This window comes from Carlito syrichta, unplaced genomic scaffold (assembly GCF_000164805.1).
Source record: "Carlito syrichta isolate Samal-C Ts95f unplaced genomic scaffold, Tarsius_syrichta-2.0.1 Scaffold316271, whole genome shotgun sequence".
Lineage (NCBI taxonomy): Eukaryota > Metazoa > Chordata > Mammalia > Primates > Tarsiidae > Carlito > Carlito syrichta.
In genome coordinates this window covers 108,779-124,913 of record NW_007260367.1, presented here as the reverse complement: position 1 = coordinate 124,913, position 16,135 = coordinate 108,779, and the positions used below count along the sequence as shown (strand labels likewise).

Sequence of the window (16,135 nt, the reverse complement as noted above, 5' to 3'; positions counted from 1 at the left end):
TCCGGAAGGGACCCAAGTCGGCGAGGAGCGAGTAAACCCGGCGGAAATTCGTTCTTCCCACACTCTGCCCCGGGGGACGCAGGCGGAGAAAGAGGAGACGGCGGAGGGAGGACAGACCCCGGCAGGGGGAGGAGGAAACGCTAAGTGGCTCCGCGTCTGGTCAGCCCGAGCCGGGGACGCCGAGTGAGAAAAGTAGGGATTAAAAACAGCTGTACGGGGGGGACACGCTAGGCTGGGGGCGGGGGAGGATTACCGGGCGAGCAAACGGGATTTGCAGACAGAGACCTTTTTATTTTAGGCGAGCACACCAGCCGCTTCCGAGCAGTGGGAGCGCGCCTCGCCTTCCTCGTTTTAAGTCACTTGCAGTCTTCCAGGTGCCACCCTGCGGAAAGCTCGGGCAACACGAAGTCCGCCAGCGTTCTCCAGGAAGTTTGGGGGAGCACGAGGTTGCCTGGCCACGGCTATCCGTGGGCTACTGTCGGAAGAGCCCAGGCCAACCCATCCAGACTGCTTGGGTTTTCGGTGTCGTGGTGCTGGTAGCTGGGGAGAGGCACCGCCCCCTCAGGTATCTGAACTGAGGACTTGATCCGCTGTAGGCAAGAGCATGAAGAAATCTCAGAACTGGTTCTGCCACCGTCAAAGTGTCTCCGTCAGATTTTGGTGATTCAGTCCCATTAATTCTCCTCCAGTCTTAGAGCCCTTGGGGTAGGCTCCGCACGTGTGCATAGATATAATAACCTCCACAGACCCTCCGGATAACTGCTCCCTGCAGGGCCTTCTTGATTTATGCCTGGGCTTGCGATGATCTTCAAAGTCTTTAGGCCCCACGGTGCTCAGACCTGGCTTAGTTAGAGAGGTATTATCATTTATTATCCATAAGGAATGGAACATTTAATCAATGGCCCCTTTGGGGGATGCCCCTGCTTAGAATGAGAATGGACAAGGGATAGCGGTTAATTACTATTTATTTAATGCAAACCATTTTGCTAAAAATAAGGCCCCTCGTTCCACCCAAGGTGTTCAGAAAATGTAATTTTTGAGGGCTACTCTGCAACAGCATGGACATTTTCTTTAAAAAGACAGATCTTCACCTCAAGGAGCTGACAGTCTAGTGGGAAGGGCACTGCAATGAAAGGTTAAATAGTAATATGAAAGCCAGGCTCGGTGGCTCTGCCTGCATTCCCAGCGCTTTGGGAAGCTGAGGTGAGTGGACTGCCTGAGCCCACGGGTTCGAGACCTGCCTGGGCAACTTGGCGAGACCTCATCTCTACAATAAATCAAAAATTAGCCGGGCGTGGTGGCGCGCGCCTGTAGTTCCAGCTACTCGGAAGGCTGAGGTGGAATGATCGCCGGAGCCCAGCAGATCAAGGCTGCGGTGGCTGGGAGTGGCCACTGCACACCAGTTTGGGTGACAGAGTGAGACTCCAACTCAAAAAAATATATATATATATAGTAATATGAGGCAGTGATATGAGAATGCTGCAAAGATACAGGTGGATTTTTAATAATTCCAATGTTTGATGGTAGTTGCCTAATTCAGCAATTTATATGGGCAAAAGATAGAGGCACATTCAGAATTTAGAGAAAGATGAGATTGTAGGCAGCATGGTCAGTGAAGACTTCATGGGTGAGCAGGGACCTTGGCTTTGAAGGGAGGGAAGTCAAGTGCAGTGATTATACTGGGAGATGAGAGCCGAGGGGCTTCTGGGCTGAGAGCGTGAGGAGGCTCCAGAAGAGGAGGAGCCTGTGCTGAGTTTGAGAGGTGAGCAGTATTTCCTAGAGGAAGGTGAGCAATCACCCAAGGAGGTGAAGCCTGGGGACACGTGTGAGAGAAGAACTTAGGAACTCCCAGATCTTCTATCTGCATCTTTGGGGTGAGATTTATTAACATTTACATTCTTTAATAGTGTCATCCTGAGTGGATTACCTGAGCCCGCGGGTTCGAGACCCACCTGGGCAGGTGAAACCTCATCTCTACAATAAATCAAAAAAAAAATTATCCGGGCGTGGTAGCGTGCACTTGTAGTTCCAGCTACTGGAAGGCTGAGGCGGAAGGATCGCTGGAGCCCAGCAGGTCGAGGCTGCAGTGGCCGGGAGCGGCCACTGCACTCCAGTCTGGGCGACTGAGTGAGACTCCAACTCAAAAAAAAAAATAGTATCATCCAACCAAGCTGGTGTACAACGACTTGAAGTAAACATTCCCTTATTCCCCGTTAAGGATTTCAGCAGGCAGTTGATGTCATTATATTTGCACTGCAACTTCAAGAGGAATCTCTGCCTAAATAAACAAAGTAAGTGCTATACAAAGAAAATGTTGTCTACCTAGTTCTTGCTTTCTAGGTCCTTGATGTGTACAAGGCATGTGGATAGAACATTCAGATCACGGTAACACATACACAGGCACCACCTAGATACTACTTATACATCTCTCACAGACCAGAACAATGAAGGCCTGACCCAGACCTTGTGCTTTAGAGGGCTGTGTTCCAGTCCTCTGGCTGTGCTGCTCCCCCTAAGAGCAGGATTTCAGGTCTCCAAAGGGGGCCTGCCTGCCTACAGCCCACACCCTCACTCTGCTCAGGGTTCTTTGGGCCCTAGCATTTTGCTTAACTGCCTAAGTCTGTATAGGCCTTTTTCCATCTGCTTCCCTAGGGGCCAGTCATGCCACAAGTATATATATTCCTAAGACCACTGAAAGACCAAGGGGCAGCTGTGCAAAAAGAATCTCGAGATGAGCCCTGGGGTTTCCACTGGGAGGCCCCCTGGAGATTCCTGGTAACACAGGAGCCAGAGTTTCAAAGGAGAGAGGTGGGCCAGGGACCTCCTTTCACTCTCTAACCCTGGGCTTCTCACATTTTGGACAGGCCTGTCTATATGTAGCATTTTGGGAAGGGGAGAAAAGAAATGTACTTTCATTTTGAAAGAACAAGGAGGAAGATTACAGGAGTTTGAAGGAAACCATTTTTTAGAAATGTAAATTCTACTTTATTATAACATAGGCTGTGCCTAATTTTCTATAAAAAGCAATACTTTTAGTGAAAGCAAGGACATAATTGTCTTTAGTTAAATGACTGTCTCTTAACTCTGTAATGTCTTTGTTAATGGGTGGATTCAGGCTTGTTCTGATTCCAGGAGATTCAAGTATTGATTACGCTTGAATGTATAATTTGCATAATCACAACTGGAAATCCAGAAGGAATGCTGTTCATGAGAGAAACAAGAGCTTCGTCATTTCACTTTTGGGAAGTTTGCACTTTAAATCCCAAGTGTAGTAGAGGGTAGTTTCAGAGATCAGAAGCACAAACAAGTTTGGGCTGGTTCTGTTACACATACATGTGGTGTAAACATTCTCAGGTGTTCTTGCCCAGGCATGGAATCTTCTTGGGCTTGCCTTGGTTGTACACCTGTGTCTTCCCAAGTCTCCTGTGGTCTTCTTGGATGTCAGCAACAGAGGTGTGAAAGATTTCAGGCTATGTCTTTGGCAGCCCCTGAAACTGGTGGGAGTTGGCCCAGACACTGCCCTGGCGCAGGATGGGTTGGAGGAAGAGTGATCTGGTTGGGTAACCCCTAGCGAATAGGGAGAGTGGTGAGAGGTAGAGCTGACCAAACCCTGCTGGAGCAGCATTCTGGAGCTTACCAGGGCAGTCTGCAGGGATGGCAGCTGTTTCCTTGCTCCTGTGAACCAACCCTGCCTGGCCCCATACTACTGGTGGCAGTATGGCCCCTGACACAGGTGAAGTTGGAAGCAGGAGAGTCCCCAGTGGTCCCCATGTTAACAAATGACCCCAAAAGTTGTTTCTCTATCTAAATGAGCTGGCTCTTAGTCCCAGCCTGAGAGACAAGTTTCTTTTCCTTGGGAATCAGGGATGGGAAGGAGACATCCACAGATTTACAGAATACCTACCAGTTCTCCATTTTTTCCCATTTGGGAAATACAGAAATGCAGGTCTCCAGCTAGGAACTAGCCTTATTAAGTCAGAGTCTCTGAGCAGCAAAGCCACAACATCTGCATTTATAAACTCACCAGATGATTTTTATGCATGCATCAGTTTGAGAAAACAAATAGGCAGTTCTTCAAAACACCTATTTATGATTGACTGATCATATCATAACAACAATAATATAGTAATAACTTACACTTAGGTAGTATTTAATGAGGGCCAGGTAGTGATCTAAGCATGCTATATAAAATAACTTATTTCCTTAACTACCTAGTGAGACAGAAATGATTAGTATCCCCATTTTACAGTGGAGGTTTTTTAAAAATACAGGATCCTAGGCCCACCCCCAGTGAATCTGATTTGGAACTTTCAGAATAGGGTCTAGAAATTTGTTTAGCACATTCTCAGGTATTGTCTGGTGAGGACTCAAGCTTAGGCACCATCAGACTAGAATTTTTAAGGGTTTATTGAGACATTCAGTATCTCCTTTGCTGGGCAGCAGGAGATAAGAGGAGTAAGATGAGGCCCATGCAAGGGTGGAGAGATGAATTTATATAAGGTAATAATCTAGGAGAATCATGCCATCCTAATTATATACAATGAAGATGGTATGCTGTCATAGCAATTACTTTTTTAGAGGAAAATACGAAAGAACTAAAACCTGCAATGTGACTGAGTGTGGTGGCTTGTGCCTGAAATTTCTGTGGGAGGCTAATATGAGAGGATCGCTGGAGCTCAGGAGTTCCAGACTACCCTAGGTAACACAGCAAGACCTCATGTCTACAAAAAAAAAAAAAAAGATTAGCTGGACATGGTGGTGTACGCCTATAGTCCCAGCTACTCAGGATGCTGAGGTGGAAGGATCATCTGAGCCCAGGAGGTTAAGGCTGTGGTGAGCCCTCATCATCCCACTGTCCTCTAGCCTGGGTAACAGAGTGAGCCCCAACTAAAACAAAAAACAGTACCTTTGTGGCAGGCGAACACCAGATGTGTTTCAGGCCATCTACAAAGTGAATGCTTCCAACACTCTGGATTTTTATGTCCAAGGAAGATCCTTATCCATCAGTTCAAAGAAGCCTGATACTTTGAAACCTACATGTATAAACAGATTGTGTATCTACAAGAACACAGTGAAAACTGCAGGCACTTCTGGCAAGCCAGAAAGGAAAGGCAGATGTTGACTGAGCATAATGACTTAGGAAACAAGGCAAATCCGCATACTGTTTATGGTTACAGTATGGAGTTTGTTTATATGTAACTGAAATTTTATAGCAGTAATATACTATTGTCTTTCCCTAGAATGGGATTAAGTCAGTGGCTTAAGGAAATGCTCAAGTGTTAAAAGTATTTCTTTTATACCTTACTCTTAAGTACTAAAATATTTGTCATCTCTAGGAACCAGACTGGTAATTGTATTTTATGATGCAACTTTCTGCTGTTCTTTTATTTGGATTTCTACATACTACACTAATAATATTTATTTCGCCATTTATAACCATGCCACACTGGAAGGGCAATTGCCACGTTTTATTTCATTTTTATAGCACTCAGCAACCGTTGTTGAATTGTCAAAGCTTTCATAAAAATAAGCAAGAGAAACAAACCAAGAAAATAAACAATATTAACTGTTATCTTTAGGTGATAAAAAAATAAGTAATTGTTTTCACTCTACTTTTTAGCATTTTCTAACTGATGTACAAATGTTATGCATTTCTTTGAAATCATTTTAAAATTTTAAAAAGTTTTCATATATCTGGTTTTAATATCAATCTAAATCTCATGAAGGAATTAGGTGAGGATTATTAATATCCCCCATTTGGAAGAGAGGATACTAAGAGCTAGAGAGGTTAGCTAACTTCTGCAATGTTCTGTCACTATAATGGTGGAGTGCAAACCCAACCTAAACCACTGGCTTGTGACCCCAGGTTTTTGTGGGTTTTTTTGAGTTGGAGTTTCACTCTGTCACCCAGGCTGGAGTGCAGTGGCACACTCATGGCCACCGCAGCCTCGATCTGCTGGATTCAGGTCATCCTTCTACCTCAGCCTTCCAAGTAACTGAAACTACAGGCACTCACCACCACACCTGGCTAGTTTTTTTTATTAATTGTAGAGACTGAGGTCTCGTCAAATTGTCTAGGCTGGTCTTGAACCCCTGGGCTCAGGCAGTCCACTCACCTTGGCCTCCCAAAGTGCTAGGATTATAGGTGTGAGCCACTGCACCTGGCTGACCCAAGGTTTTTGAGATGGACCTTGGTAGGCTCCAAGTTGATATATGACTAATACTTACAACTAATGAGACCAGTTTGGGTGATAGTCAAATATTTAACAGCTGGTACCATTAGGGTACTGACCAGTCTGGAAACAACAGCCATGAGCAACAACTCAGCCACACCAGTGTCTACCAGCTGCAAGTGGGCTTGCCTGTACTTGATTAAACTTTCTGAATGATGCTTTAGATATCTCTCTTTTTTCTTGATAATGATGTTATTAAAAATAGTTTTCATAAAGCTTGGTTACAATAATCAGTAACTATGAGAAACAACACACAGAACCTTTCTGAATCTAAAAGCTTCCAAACTGCAAATTTGCCTGGGGTTTGCTTTTCTGAGTCCAAGTTCATCAAGGTCACTTAAACTTAGTGAGGGTATGTTGACAAGAGGGCAAAGATGATTGTCAAAAATGTGAGTTTTGTTTTCAATTTATAAATCAGAAATTGTCTCCCACTCTCTTTGTGGAACGACAGATATATTTGAAGGTAATTTTGCGTTATTTTCTATTTTGTGGGGGGATGGTCTTACTATGTTGCCCAGGCTGGTCTTGAACTCCTGGCCTCAAGCAGCCCTCCTGCCTTGGCCTCCTAAAGTGCTAGGATTACAGACATGAACCACCATGCCTGGCTAGGGAATTAATTCTTAAAAGATTACTATTTTTTTTTACAACTTGATCTGAATTGTTTAATTAATGCCTTAAAAATATTTATTGGGAGTCACCTTTACCTCTTTTGAAGAGGTTTGTCTTAAAGGGTTAACAATTCATCTTATAAATTTTCAAAGATTTGCTATCAAAATCTAGATGTGAATGTGCCATGCCCCTGTTTCCTGGAGCTATAGATGTCTTCTTATTCTAATGTCACTGTATAGGGCCAAAGTAAAGGAGGCAGTTTGATACCCATGCCACTGAAAACTAGCTCTAGCCTGGCAAGAAGCACTGTCAATCTCAGTAGTGGAAATAATCTCAGACAGTTAGATAATGGACTATATACAGTGTAAATACTCTAAAAGTGTTTGCAGATTTCATCAAAAGGCCAAATCTTTTTTCACTTAAGACCAGGAACATGGCAGGAAAGGAAATTAGAGGAAGGAAGCATCCATCCCCCTTTCAGAGTCTCTGTAATTTTCTATGAAGATTTGCACTTTGATTATGCTTAGTAACACCATATGTGGAGTGGACACAAGATCAAAGGCTCCAGTCACAGCACCAGACTCTTTGCGGTAGGCAGGATCAAATATTTTTGTTGGTGGGATGCTAATAGATCCTGTAAGGACACTTCCCCAGCCCTCCATTCATCCCTGCTTCATTTCCAAAATATAATTGAGAAACCTCAAGCATGAATGCTTTTAGTGTCTTTGTCGTTGTCAGCTATAATATGTTGTAGATTGAAAAAGAACAAGTTATTGTGACCACTTAGATATTTGGAGCTGAAGAATCTTCAAAAGCTTAAGGTGAATGGCAAAGTTTTAGTTTTATAGTGTGTATATGATCTTAGAAATATGTGAAGGGTTTGCTAAACACTGCTTTTCTTTGGTGGATGAGAGTGCAGATCGTTTTCTTCCAATCTTTCTGTAGAAACAAAGTTTTCTATAATGAACATTGGTTTTTGTAGTTAAAAATCTTTGCTAAAAATGTATGTGATGCCATCCATATTCACACTTGCTTTCCCCATTGACCTGCCATGTCCTTCTTCCTTTTATAAACTTTTTTAAAAAAATCAATCTTGGTAATAGCAGTAACTGTGGGTAGTCAAACACTTTCCTGTATATAGTGTAAATGCCCCAAAAGCATTTGCAAGTGTCATCAAAAAAGCCAAAAGTGTATCATAATCTACCCATGTGGTGGCTATAGGGTGACATGAAGGTGACATCTATTTACTTGTTTCTGCTCTTGAGACAATCTCTCAGATCAGTTGTTCATTTTCTCATCTATAAAAAGGGACAAATCAGCCAGGCGTGGTGGCTCATGCTTGTAAGCTTAGCACTTTGGGAGGCAGAGGCGAGAAGATTGCTTGAGCCCAGGGGTTTGAGATCAGCCTGGGCAACTTGGCAAGACCTTGTCTCTACAATAAATCAAATAATTAGCCAGGTGTGGTGGTACGCACCTGTAGTTCCAGTTACTTGATAGGTTGAGGCAGGAGGATCACCTGAGTCCAGCAGGTCAAGGCTGCAGCAGCCATGAGCGTGCCATTGTACTCCAGCCTGGGTGACAGAATGAGACCCAAAAAAGGGACAAATCATACTTGCCCAATGTAAGAGCTTTGGAAAATGTATGTGAAAGTGCTTAGAACATAAGTGGTATGAAAATAGGATTGTTGCTAATATTTCAGCCTCCTCCATGTCTTCTCAGTAAGAATGTGAGGTCTGCAAAGGCAGAACCACGTCTTTCATAAGCTTTTTGGTGTCCTCTGTAACACACAGAGGGCCTCTTCTGAAATTGTAGGTCTTTGATAAATGTTAGTTTGAGCAAAAAACAAGGAGGAGGAAGCTACATTCTTGGGTAACTGACTCTTCTGCCTTTCCTTGTAGATTCTGTTTTCATCTTTTCATGGTTTTGTTGCTCTTCTTCAGGCTGCCTGGGCCCAGAACACACAGGCTTCAACACAGAAGTTCTCTCTGGATAGTTTCACAGGCAGGACTAGATTCTGGGCCAGCTCTGTGATCATTGAATTCACACAATCATTTGGCCATGCTGGACATTAGTTTCTTGTTCTACAAAGTGATGTTCATGATGAAACATCAGTGTTTGCCCAGACAGTTCTTATCGTTAGTCATAGCCCTTGATATATGAAAAGATTATGTGTGAAGAAAAGGATCCTGTGGACCCTCAATACCATGTGTCAGTCTTGGAGATTCACAGTGCACAATAGCACATTCAAGACTTTGAAAAATACTGCAGAAAACAAAGAAGTGGAGGATGGGAGGTAGGACCGTTGACCTAGTTTTAGGAACACTAGACTAAATGCTCTTGAAGATTCCTTCTAGCTTTAAACATTAAGGAATTGATTGCATCTCTTCAGCGGAATGCTATTCAGTTATTTGAAATTTGTTAACGATATAATTCTTTGAATATGGTGCTGCTCTACTTAAAGTCTCCTCTACAATGGAAGGTGATTTTCCATGTTGTGCTTGGCTGATTCAACAATTCATGGTGTCCAACTAGTTTAATATTAATCCTCAGTGAGCAGGATAATATTTACTGAAGTTGTCTCCAGTCTCACAGTCCTGGAAAGCTTCTTTGCTTTGCCCCTAAGCTGTCAAACTAGCAAATAACAATTTGCTTTCTTGCCACCAGGATACAGGTGTTAGGTCCTCATAATTGAAAGCACCATTTGGCATATTGATGATTCTGGGCTAAATAATTGTTGACTCTTCAGAAGTATGATTTAGCCACCATGCTAGCACTGAAGGGGTGTTTTCTGGGAACCCAGCCATTTGGGAAGAATTTCAGTAGTGAAACCCTCAGGCTAATTAAACTGGTATCCTCGGATGTAAGAACCCCATTGATAATAAGTATGTGATTCTCATTCCTTGAGGTGACGGACTGTGAGTACTAGCTTAACTAAAATTCCAGAGTGGTTTACCATCTGAAACAGGTGACTACAAACACCTGCCAGCATGATAACCATTAATCATTAGCTTTTTGTTATGACAGAGACAGCATATGTGCATTGTATAAAGTCAGAAAATACAAATAGGCAACAATAAGAATATAAAACATTGTATTCTCAGCGTGGTAGACTGGATAATGGCCCCTCAAAGATATCTACCTCCTAACCCCCCCAGAATCTTTAAATATGCTAGGTTACATGGCAAGGAGGAATTAAGGCTGTCAATGGAATTAAGGTTTTAAAATAAAGAGATTATCCTAGAGTTTCAGGTAGGCCCAATGTAATCACAAGGGTTCTTTTTTTTTTTTTTTGAGTTGGCGTCTCACTCTGTCGCCCAGACTGGAGTGCAGTGGCTGCTCCTGGCCACCGCAGCCTCGACCTGCTGGGCTCCACCGATCCTTCCGCCTCAGCTTCTGAGTAGCCAGAATTACAGGCACGCGCTACCACGCCTGGCTAATTTTTTGATTTTATTGTAGAGATGAGGTCTCGCCTGCCCAGGCGAGTCTCGAACCCATGGGCTCAGGCAATCCACTCACCTCAGCCTCCCAAAGGCGCGGGATTACAGGCTGAGCCACCAAGCCCGGCTACAAGGGTTCTTAAAAGTGGAAGAGGGAGGCAGAAGAGACATTCAGAGTGATGTGATGTGAAAAGACTGGGTCAGTTATTGCTCGCTTTGAAAATGGAAGAGGGGTCCAGGAACCATGGAATGCAGGGAGCTTCTTAAAGCTGGAAAAGGCAAGGAAACAAATTGTCCCCTAGAGCCTTCAGAAGGAAACCAGCCCTGCCCCCGTGCGATTTTAGCGGCATGAGGCCTATGGGGGACTTCTGACCTTCAGAACTGTAAGATAATAAATTTATATTGCTACAAGCCACCACCAAGTTTTTGGTAATTTCTTATGGCAGCAATAAAAAAGCTACCCACCAACTGGTAATTATAACTATTGACCTTTTATTATGTATACTTCCAGATCTTATTATACACATTTTTTAACAAAAACGAGATCATAATGTTGTAAACTGCTTGTTTTATTTTAGTATTTCTTTTTCCCTATCAATAAATTTTTATTGCATCTAATACTCAGATCATATTCAAATTACTCTAATTATCCCCCAAATGTCCCCCCAAAGCTGACTTGTCCAAATAAGGATTTAGGTCAGAATCATGCATTATATCTGACTTATGCTGCATAGGTATTTTAAAATATAAAACAGTCCCTTTTCTTAATCTACTCATTATTCTGCATAACTGGGAACTAGATCTAAGAGCTCGATTGATTCATGTTAGTAAATTTAGTCTAGAATATATTTTGGACCCTGTTGTGTGTTTCATTTGGCATTATATACAAAGATGCATGCCATCTAGTGCCTGTTATTACTGAAGCTCATTATCTGAGCACTTCCTGTATGATTCCATTTATGGGAAGTTCTAAATCAGACAATGCTCATCAACAGTGATAGAAATCAGAGCAGTGGTTGCCTTTGGGAATGATGAGAATTGGCTGGAAAGGATACTACAGAACTTTCTGTGTTGATAGTCATGATCTATATCTTGATTGGGTAGTAATTAATTACACACATGTATAGAAAGGCCAAAACTCATATCTGAATACTTAATATCCATGCAGCCTTTTTTATTGTATAATTTAAATTGTCTTCAATTTAAAAAAACAAAAGCAGGCCAGGCTCAGTGGCTTAGCCTGTAATCCTAGCACTTTGGGAGGCCAAGGCTAGTGGATTGCCTGAGCCTGCAGGTTTGAGACCCATTTGGGCAACTTGGCGAGACCTTGTTTCTACGATAAATCACAGATTAGCTGGGAGTGATAGCGTGCGCACCTGTAGTTCCACCTACTTGGAAGACTTTTGTGGAGGGATCCCCGGAACCCAGCAGGTTGAGGCTGCGGTGGCCAGGAGCGTGCCACTGCACTCCAGTCTGGGCGACAGAGTGAGACTCCAACTCAAAAATAAATAAATAAATAAACAAACAAATAAATAAATAAATAACAAAAGCAAACTATTGAAGAAATGGCATAGTCTCCTTTCTGTATTACTCCAGCTGTGGCTGCTTTCTTATCTGAATTTCTTCATATTCTACTTCTCTGACCCAGTTTTACACTTGACTACCTATGACTGTTATAGGCCCATGTCCTTAACTTCCCAAGTAGGTTGTAAGTGTCCTCAAACAGAATTATGATGATGCCATCTCAGTACCCTTTACAACAATGGTCGTCAACCTAGGCTGTGTATTATTGGAGTTACCTGGTACTGCTCTGGCTGCCATCAAAGAACATTATAAACAGCAGAGATCTATTTTCTCAAAGTTCCAGAGGCTGGAAAATCAAATCTAAGGTCATCTTGCTAGAGTGGTCAGTTTCTGGTAAGGGCTTTCTTCCTGCTTTGTAGACAGCCACATTCTCACTGTGCCCTCATGGCAGAGAGAGGAAGGGGAATAGAGAGGACCTGGGAGTTAGGGCTTTAACTTATGAATTTCAGTGGGGATAGGTGTACAATTTGGTCCATAGCATCTGGGGTGCATCAACAAATAAACAGTCCCTGAATATCATCTCCGGATATTCTGATTCTATTGATCTGAGGTGGGATCCAGACATCTGTATTTCTTTTAAGTTTCCCCACATCATGCAACCAGGATTACAGGTCTCTGCTCTGTGCCTTGTTATTTAAGTTAAGGTCTGTGGACCAGCAGCATCAGCACCACCTGGGTAATTGTTAGAAATGCAGAATCTCTGGTGCCACCCCAGATCTATGAATCCAACTCTGTATTTTACCAAGACCCCCAGTTGATTTGTATGCACCATAACATTTGAAAAAATATCTATCTACAGTGTCTTACATACGCTCCCATACAGGTATGAGGATGCTCCATCAATCAATTCCTGTTTGGATTGAAATGGATGAGCCTTTTGCCAGCAAACCAAGTTTCAGCCTTTTTAGTCCTGGAAACCCATCAGGTGTGTGGATCTTGCCTAAAAATAATTGCACCTTAGTGTAAAGATGTTATACATTGCCTGTATATTACTGTCTATTAGCAAACAAAACAGCAGCAAATACTCCCAGTATTAAAAACAAAATGACTTTGAGAAACTGAGGTGGGAAGATTGCTTGAGTTCGAGACCAGTCTGGGCAACATAGTGAGACCTCATCTCTACAAAAAATAAAAAAACTGGCCCATATCTGTAGTCCCAGCTGCTCTGAGAGGCTGAGGTGGAGGGATTGCCTGAGCCCAGACCTGTTAAGCCCACAGGATGAGACCCTGACTCAAAAAAAAAAAAATCCTAATGTTTTTGAAAATTTACTCCCACCCCAGTGATTCCATCCCTATGAATAAGCACTTCTTTAGCTTCAGGTGGGCTTTAAAATCGATAATGAAATAGGATACTTGCACTCCAGTTGCAAAAGGGGGAGAGAAGTGGCACTTAGCACAGAGCACAGAAACGGTGTAACTAATAAATAATTCAGTAAACTAGGGAAAGGGAAAACCTTGTGCTTAAATAAATAGCAGAAAATCTGTAATATTTAAAATATCCTTATGGTTGGAAAATGAGAGGATTGTTATATGTAATAATATGTAGCATACTGTGTTAGTTTTCAAAAATATGATTAAGGTAAGTATGCTTAATACCAGAAACATTGAAAGGAATGCAGTCTTACTTGCTGTTGTAGAAAGCAGTTCAAGGTCTTGTCATCCATCAAGATCACCAGTGTGATTGTCAATATCAGTGTAGTCCATGAAAGTACTAAATAAGAGATTCCTAACTGACAGACACTAAAAATGATGAATTTTCACTTTCCATCTTCAGAAGTACCTAATGGGTACAGTTTTGTTTTTTTTTTTAAGAACTATTAATTTCTAAAACCTTTATGTTTAAAATACCCTCTTAATTCCGGATAGCTACATGTTTAAAGTCCAACCTCAGGGTTAATTTCTGCTTCTGGAAATTGGTTTCTCTTATTTTTCTTTGCATCTCTAATTTGTAACTTCTCACTTGTTAATATGATTGGTACAATATATCATAATGACTTTCTAGTTTAGCACAGCATTGTTATATTCTGTCCAATAAACTAAAAATAAAAAATAAAAGATACTAATTTATATTAAATACACATATATGCATACACAATCGCCTTAAAAATAGGGAACCTCAGTAAGGTGTTGTTTTTAAATTCATTTTCCCAAGTACATAGGATTGACATAGCAATCAAATTCAATGCAACAAGATGTCATTGACTACACATAGTATGTCCAACAGATTCATTTTGAAACTAAAAAAATCTTTCACTCCCTCAACAGTGGAATTTATTTATAAAAAATTGTGTATTTATTTTTACATGTTTAAACCAGTTACCTTCAAAGTATTTTCCATTTGATGCAATACACCTATTGAGACACATTTTCCACTACTCAGAATAGTTTTTGAACTTGTCCATTTTTATGCCTTTTAGTGCTTCTTATGTTTTTTGTTTTACCTCTTCCACATAAGCAAAAAATGTTTCCCTTTGAGGACTTTTATCATCTAGGGAAACAAAAAAAAGTCACTGGGGCGAGATCGGTTGAACAGAGAGGGTGGAGCACAGGGTCATGACATTTTTGGTCAAAAACTGCTGAACACTCAGCATGGTGTGGGCAGGTGTGCTTGTAAATCACCTGTCATGAGATGGGCAAATGTGTTGAAAGAATCTAAAAAATATATGTCTCACTGAAGCCAAACTAAGTCTCTTACAACAATGTTAGCTGGTATACTGATGCCAATGGGTTCCTAGAACACTTACCTGGGGGAGATAGGGGGCCTGTACTACAAGGGGCCCACCCTCCAAAAAAAATTCCATTTTTGGGGGGGTCCCCCTCGTATCTAGTAGTAGATTCTTGGTCTTCATCTTTCTCTGCTTGTTAGTGGTCTTTCATAGACCCGATCCACCTATTCTCCTTGGACTGTTGCCTTCACTTGGCTTCGATGATGCCACACCCTCTTCTGACCTTACAAGCTGCTCCTTCTCATTCTTCCTTGCTGGTTTCTTCCTGTGTCCATGATGCCCTGATTGTGGAATGCCCCAGGACCCAGCCTTTGGACCTTGTCCCTGTCTGCCCACTCCATTGGTGATCTAATCCCTTGGCATTAAATACTATTTCTACTCTAAAGACTCCCACATTGTCCCTGGCCTGGATGTCTCTCTTAAACATAAGACTCGTGCTTTGAAAACCTACTTGACACTGCTACTCAAGTAACATAGAGATATCTCAAATTAAACATGTCTAAAATGTGGTCTTTTCCCTGAAGCCTGCTCTTCCCACATGCTTTCCCATGTTAGGCAGTAGTCATTTTATCTTTCCAGTAACTCAGATAGACGCCCTTAGACTCATTCTTGACTTCACCCCTTGGTTCATACTGCGTATCCTGTCCATAGGAAATCTCGTTAGTTCTACCCACAGAATATAGCCAGACTCTGACCACTTCTCATTGCTTCTGCACCCAGTACTGGCAGCTATCTTTTGTTCCCAAGCTCCAGCACCCCGGTACTGGCAGCTATCTTTTGTTCCCAAGATTGTTTCTGTCACCTCCTGCTTTGACTCTTGCTCCCACAGCCTGTTTTCCACAGAACAGCTCAGCCCCTGAGTGATCCTGTCAAAACTCATCAAGTCATGCCACCCCTCTGGATCAAAGGCCCATGGTGGCTCCTGTCTCATTCAGAGTTTAAGAGCTATATGTGACCCACCCCTCACCCTCCCAGGACACACACAGAACATCTGTCTGTGATTTCTGATCTCATCTGTTACTCCTCTCACTCACTCTTCTCTGGTGCCAGTCGCCTTTTCACTGTCCTGGTGCCAGTGCAGGCGTAGGCAAGTGGATCTAAGGAACAGAGCAGAGTCCAGAAACAGACTTATATATATATATTTAAATATTTTATCTAAATAACTTATTCTATTTTAGGTATTTTATCTAAATAACTTATTATTTACTGAAAAGAGAAATGGTTTGGGAACATTCAGGGTTGAAGCTCAGGGAGGTCTAAAGCCTGAACTCCTGGGGGTTGCGCCCATGAAATTGCCGTTTGCTTCACCTGGTCTTCTGTTTAACACTTGGAGATGTGTTGGGGTTGTTTTATACCTGGTGAGCTGGTAGGCACATTTGCAGCTTCTCCAGAACAATCAGATGCGGGGGAGGGCCATTTGGGTGGGGAAAGCCCATGTATGTGGCTTCTCAGCCATGGTAGAACTCTCACTGTTATGGTAATACCATCCACAGCTGCCTTTCTCTGTAGTCCCTTGATGATTTGGGAAGACATGGCTGTATCTGGG

At 42.3% G+C, this 16,135-nt stretch overlaps 1 protein-coding gene across 1 annotated transcript in view; it reads right to left on the bottom strand.

The window, feature by feature from the left end:
- Positions 1-3,771, bottom strand: part of TRIL (TLR4 interactor with leucine rich repeats) — a 6,974-nt gene extending 3,203 nt beyond the window's left edge. The window contains exon 1 of the mRNA XM_021706976.1: positions 3,638-3,771. Coding sequence (XP_021562651.1) covers positions 3,638-3,771 — 134 coding nt within the window. The remainder of the gene's footprint in view (positions 1-3,637) is intronic.
- Positions 3,772-16,135: the final 12,364 nt, after the last annotated feature.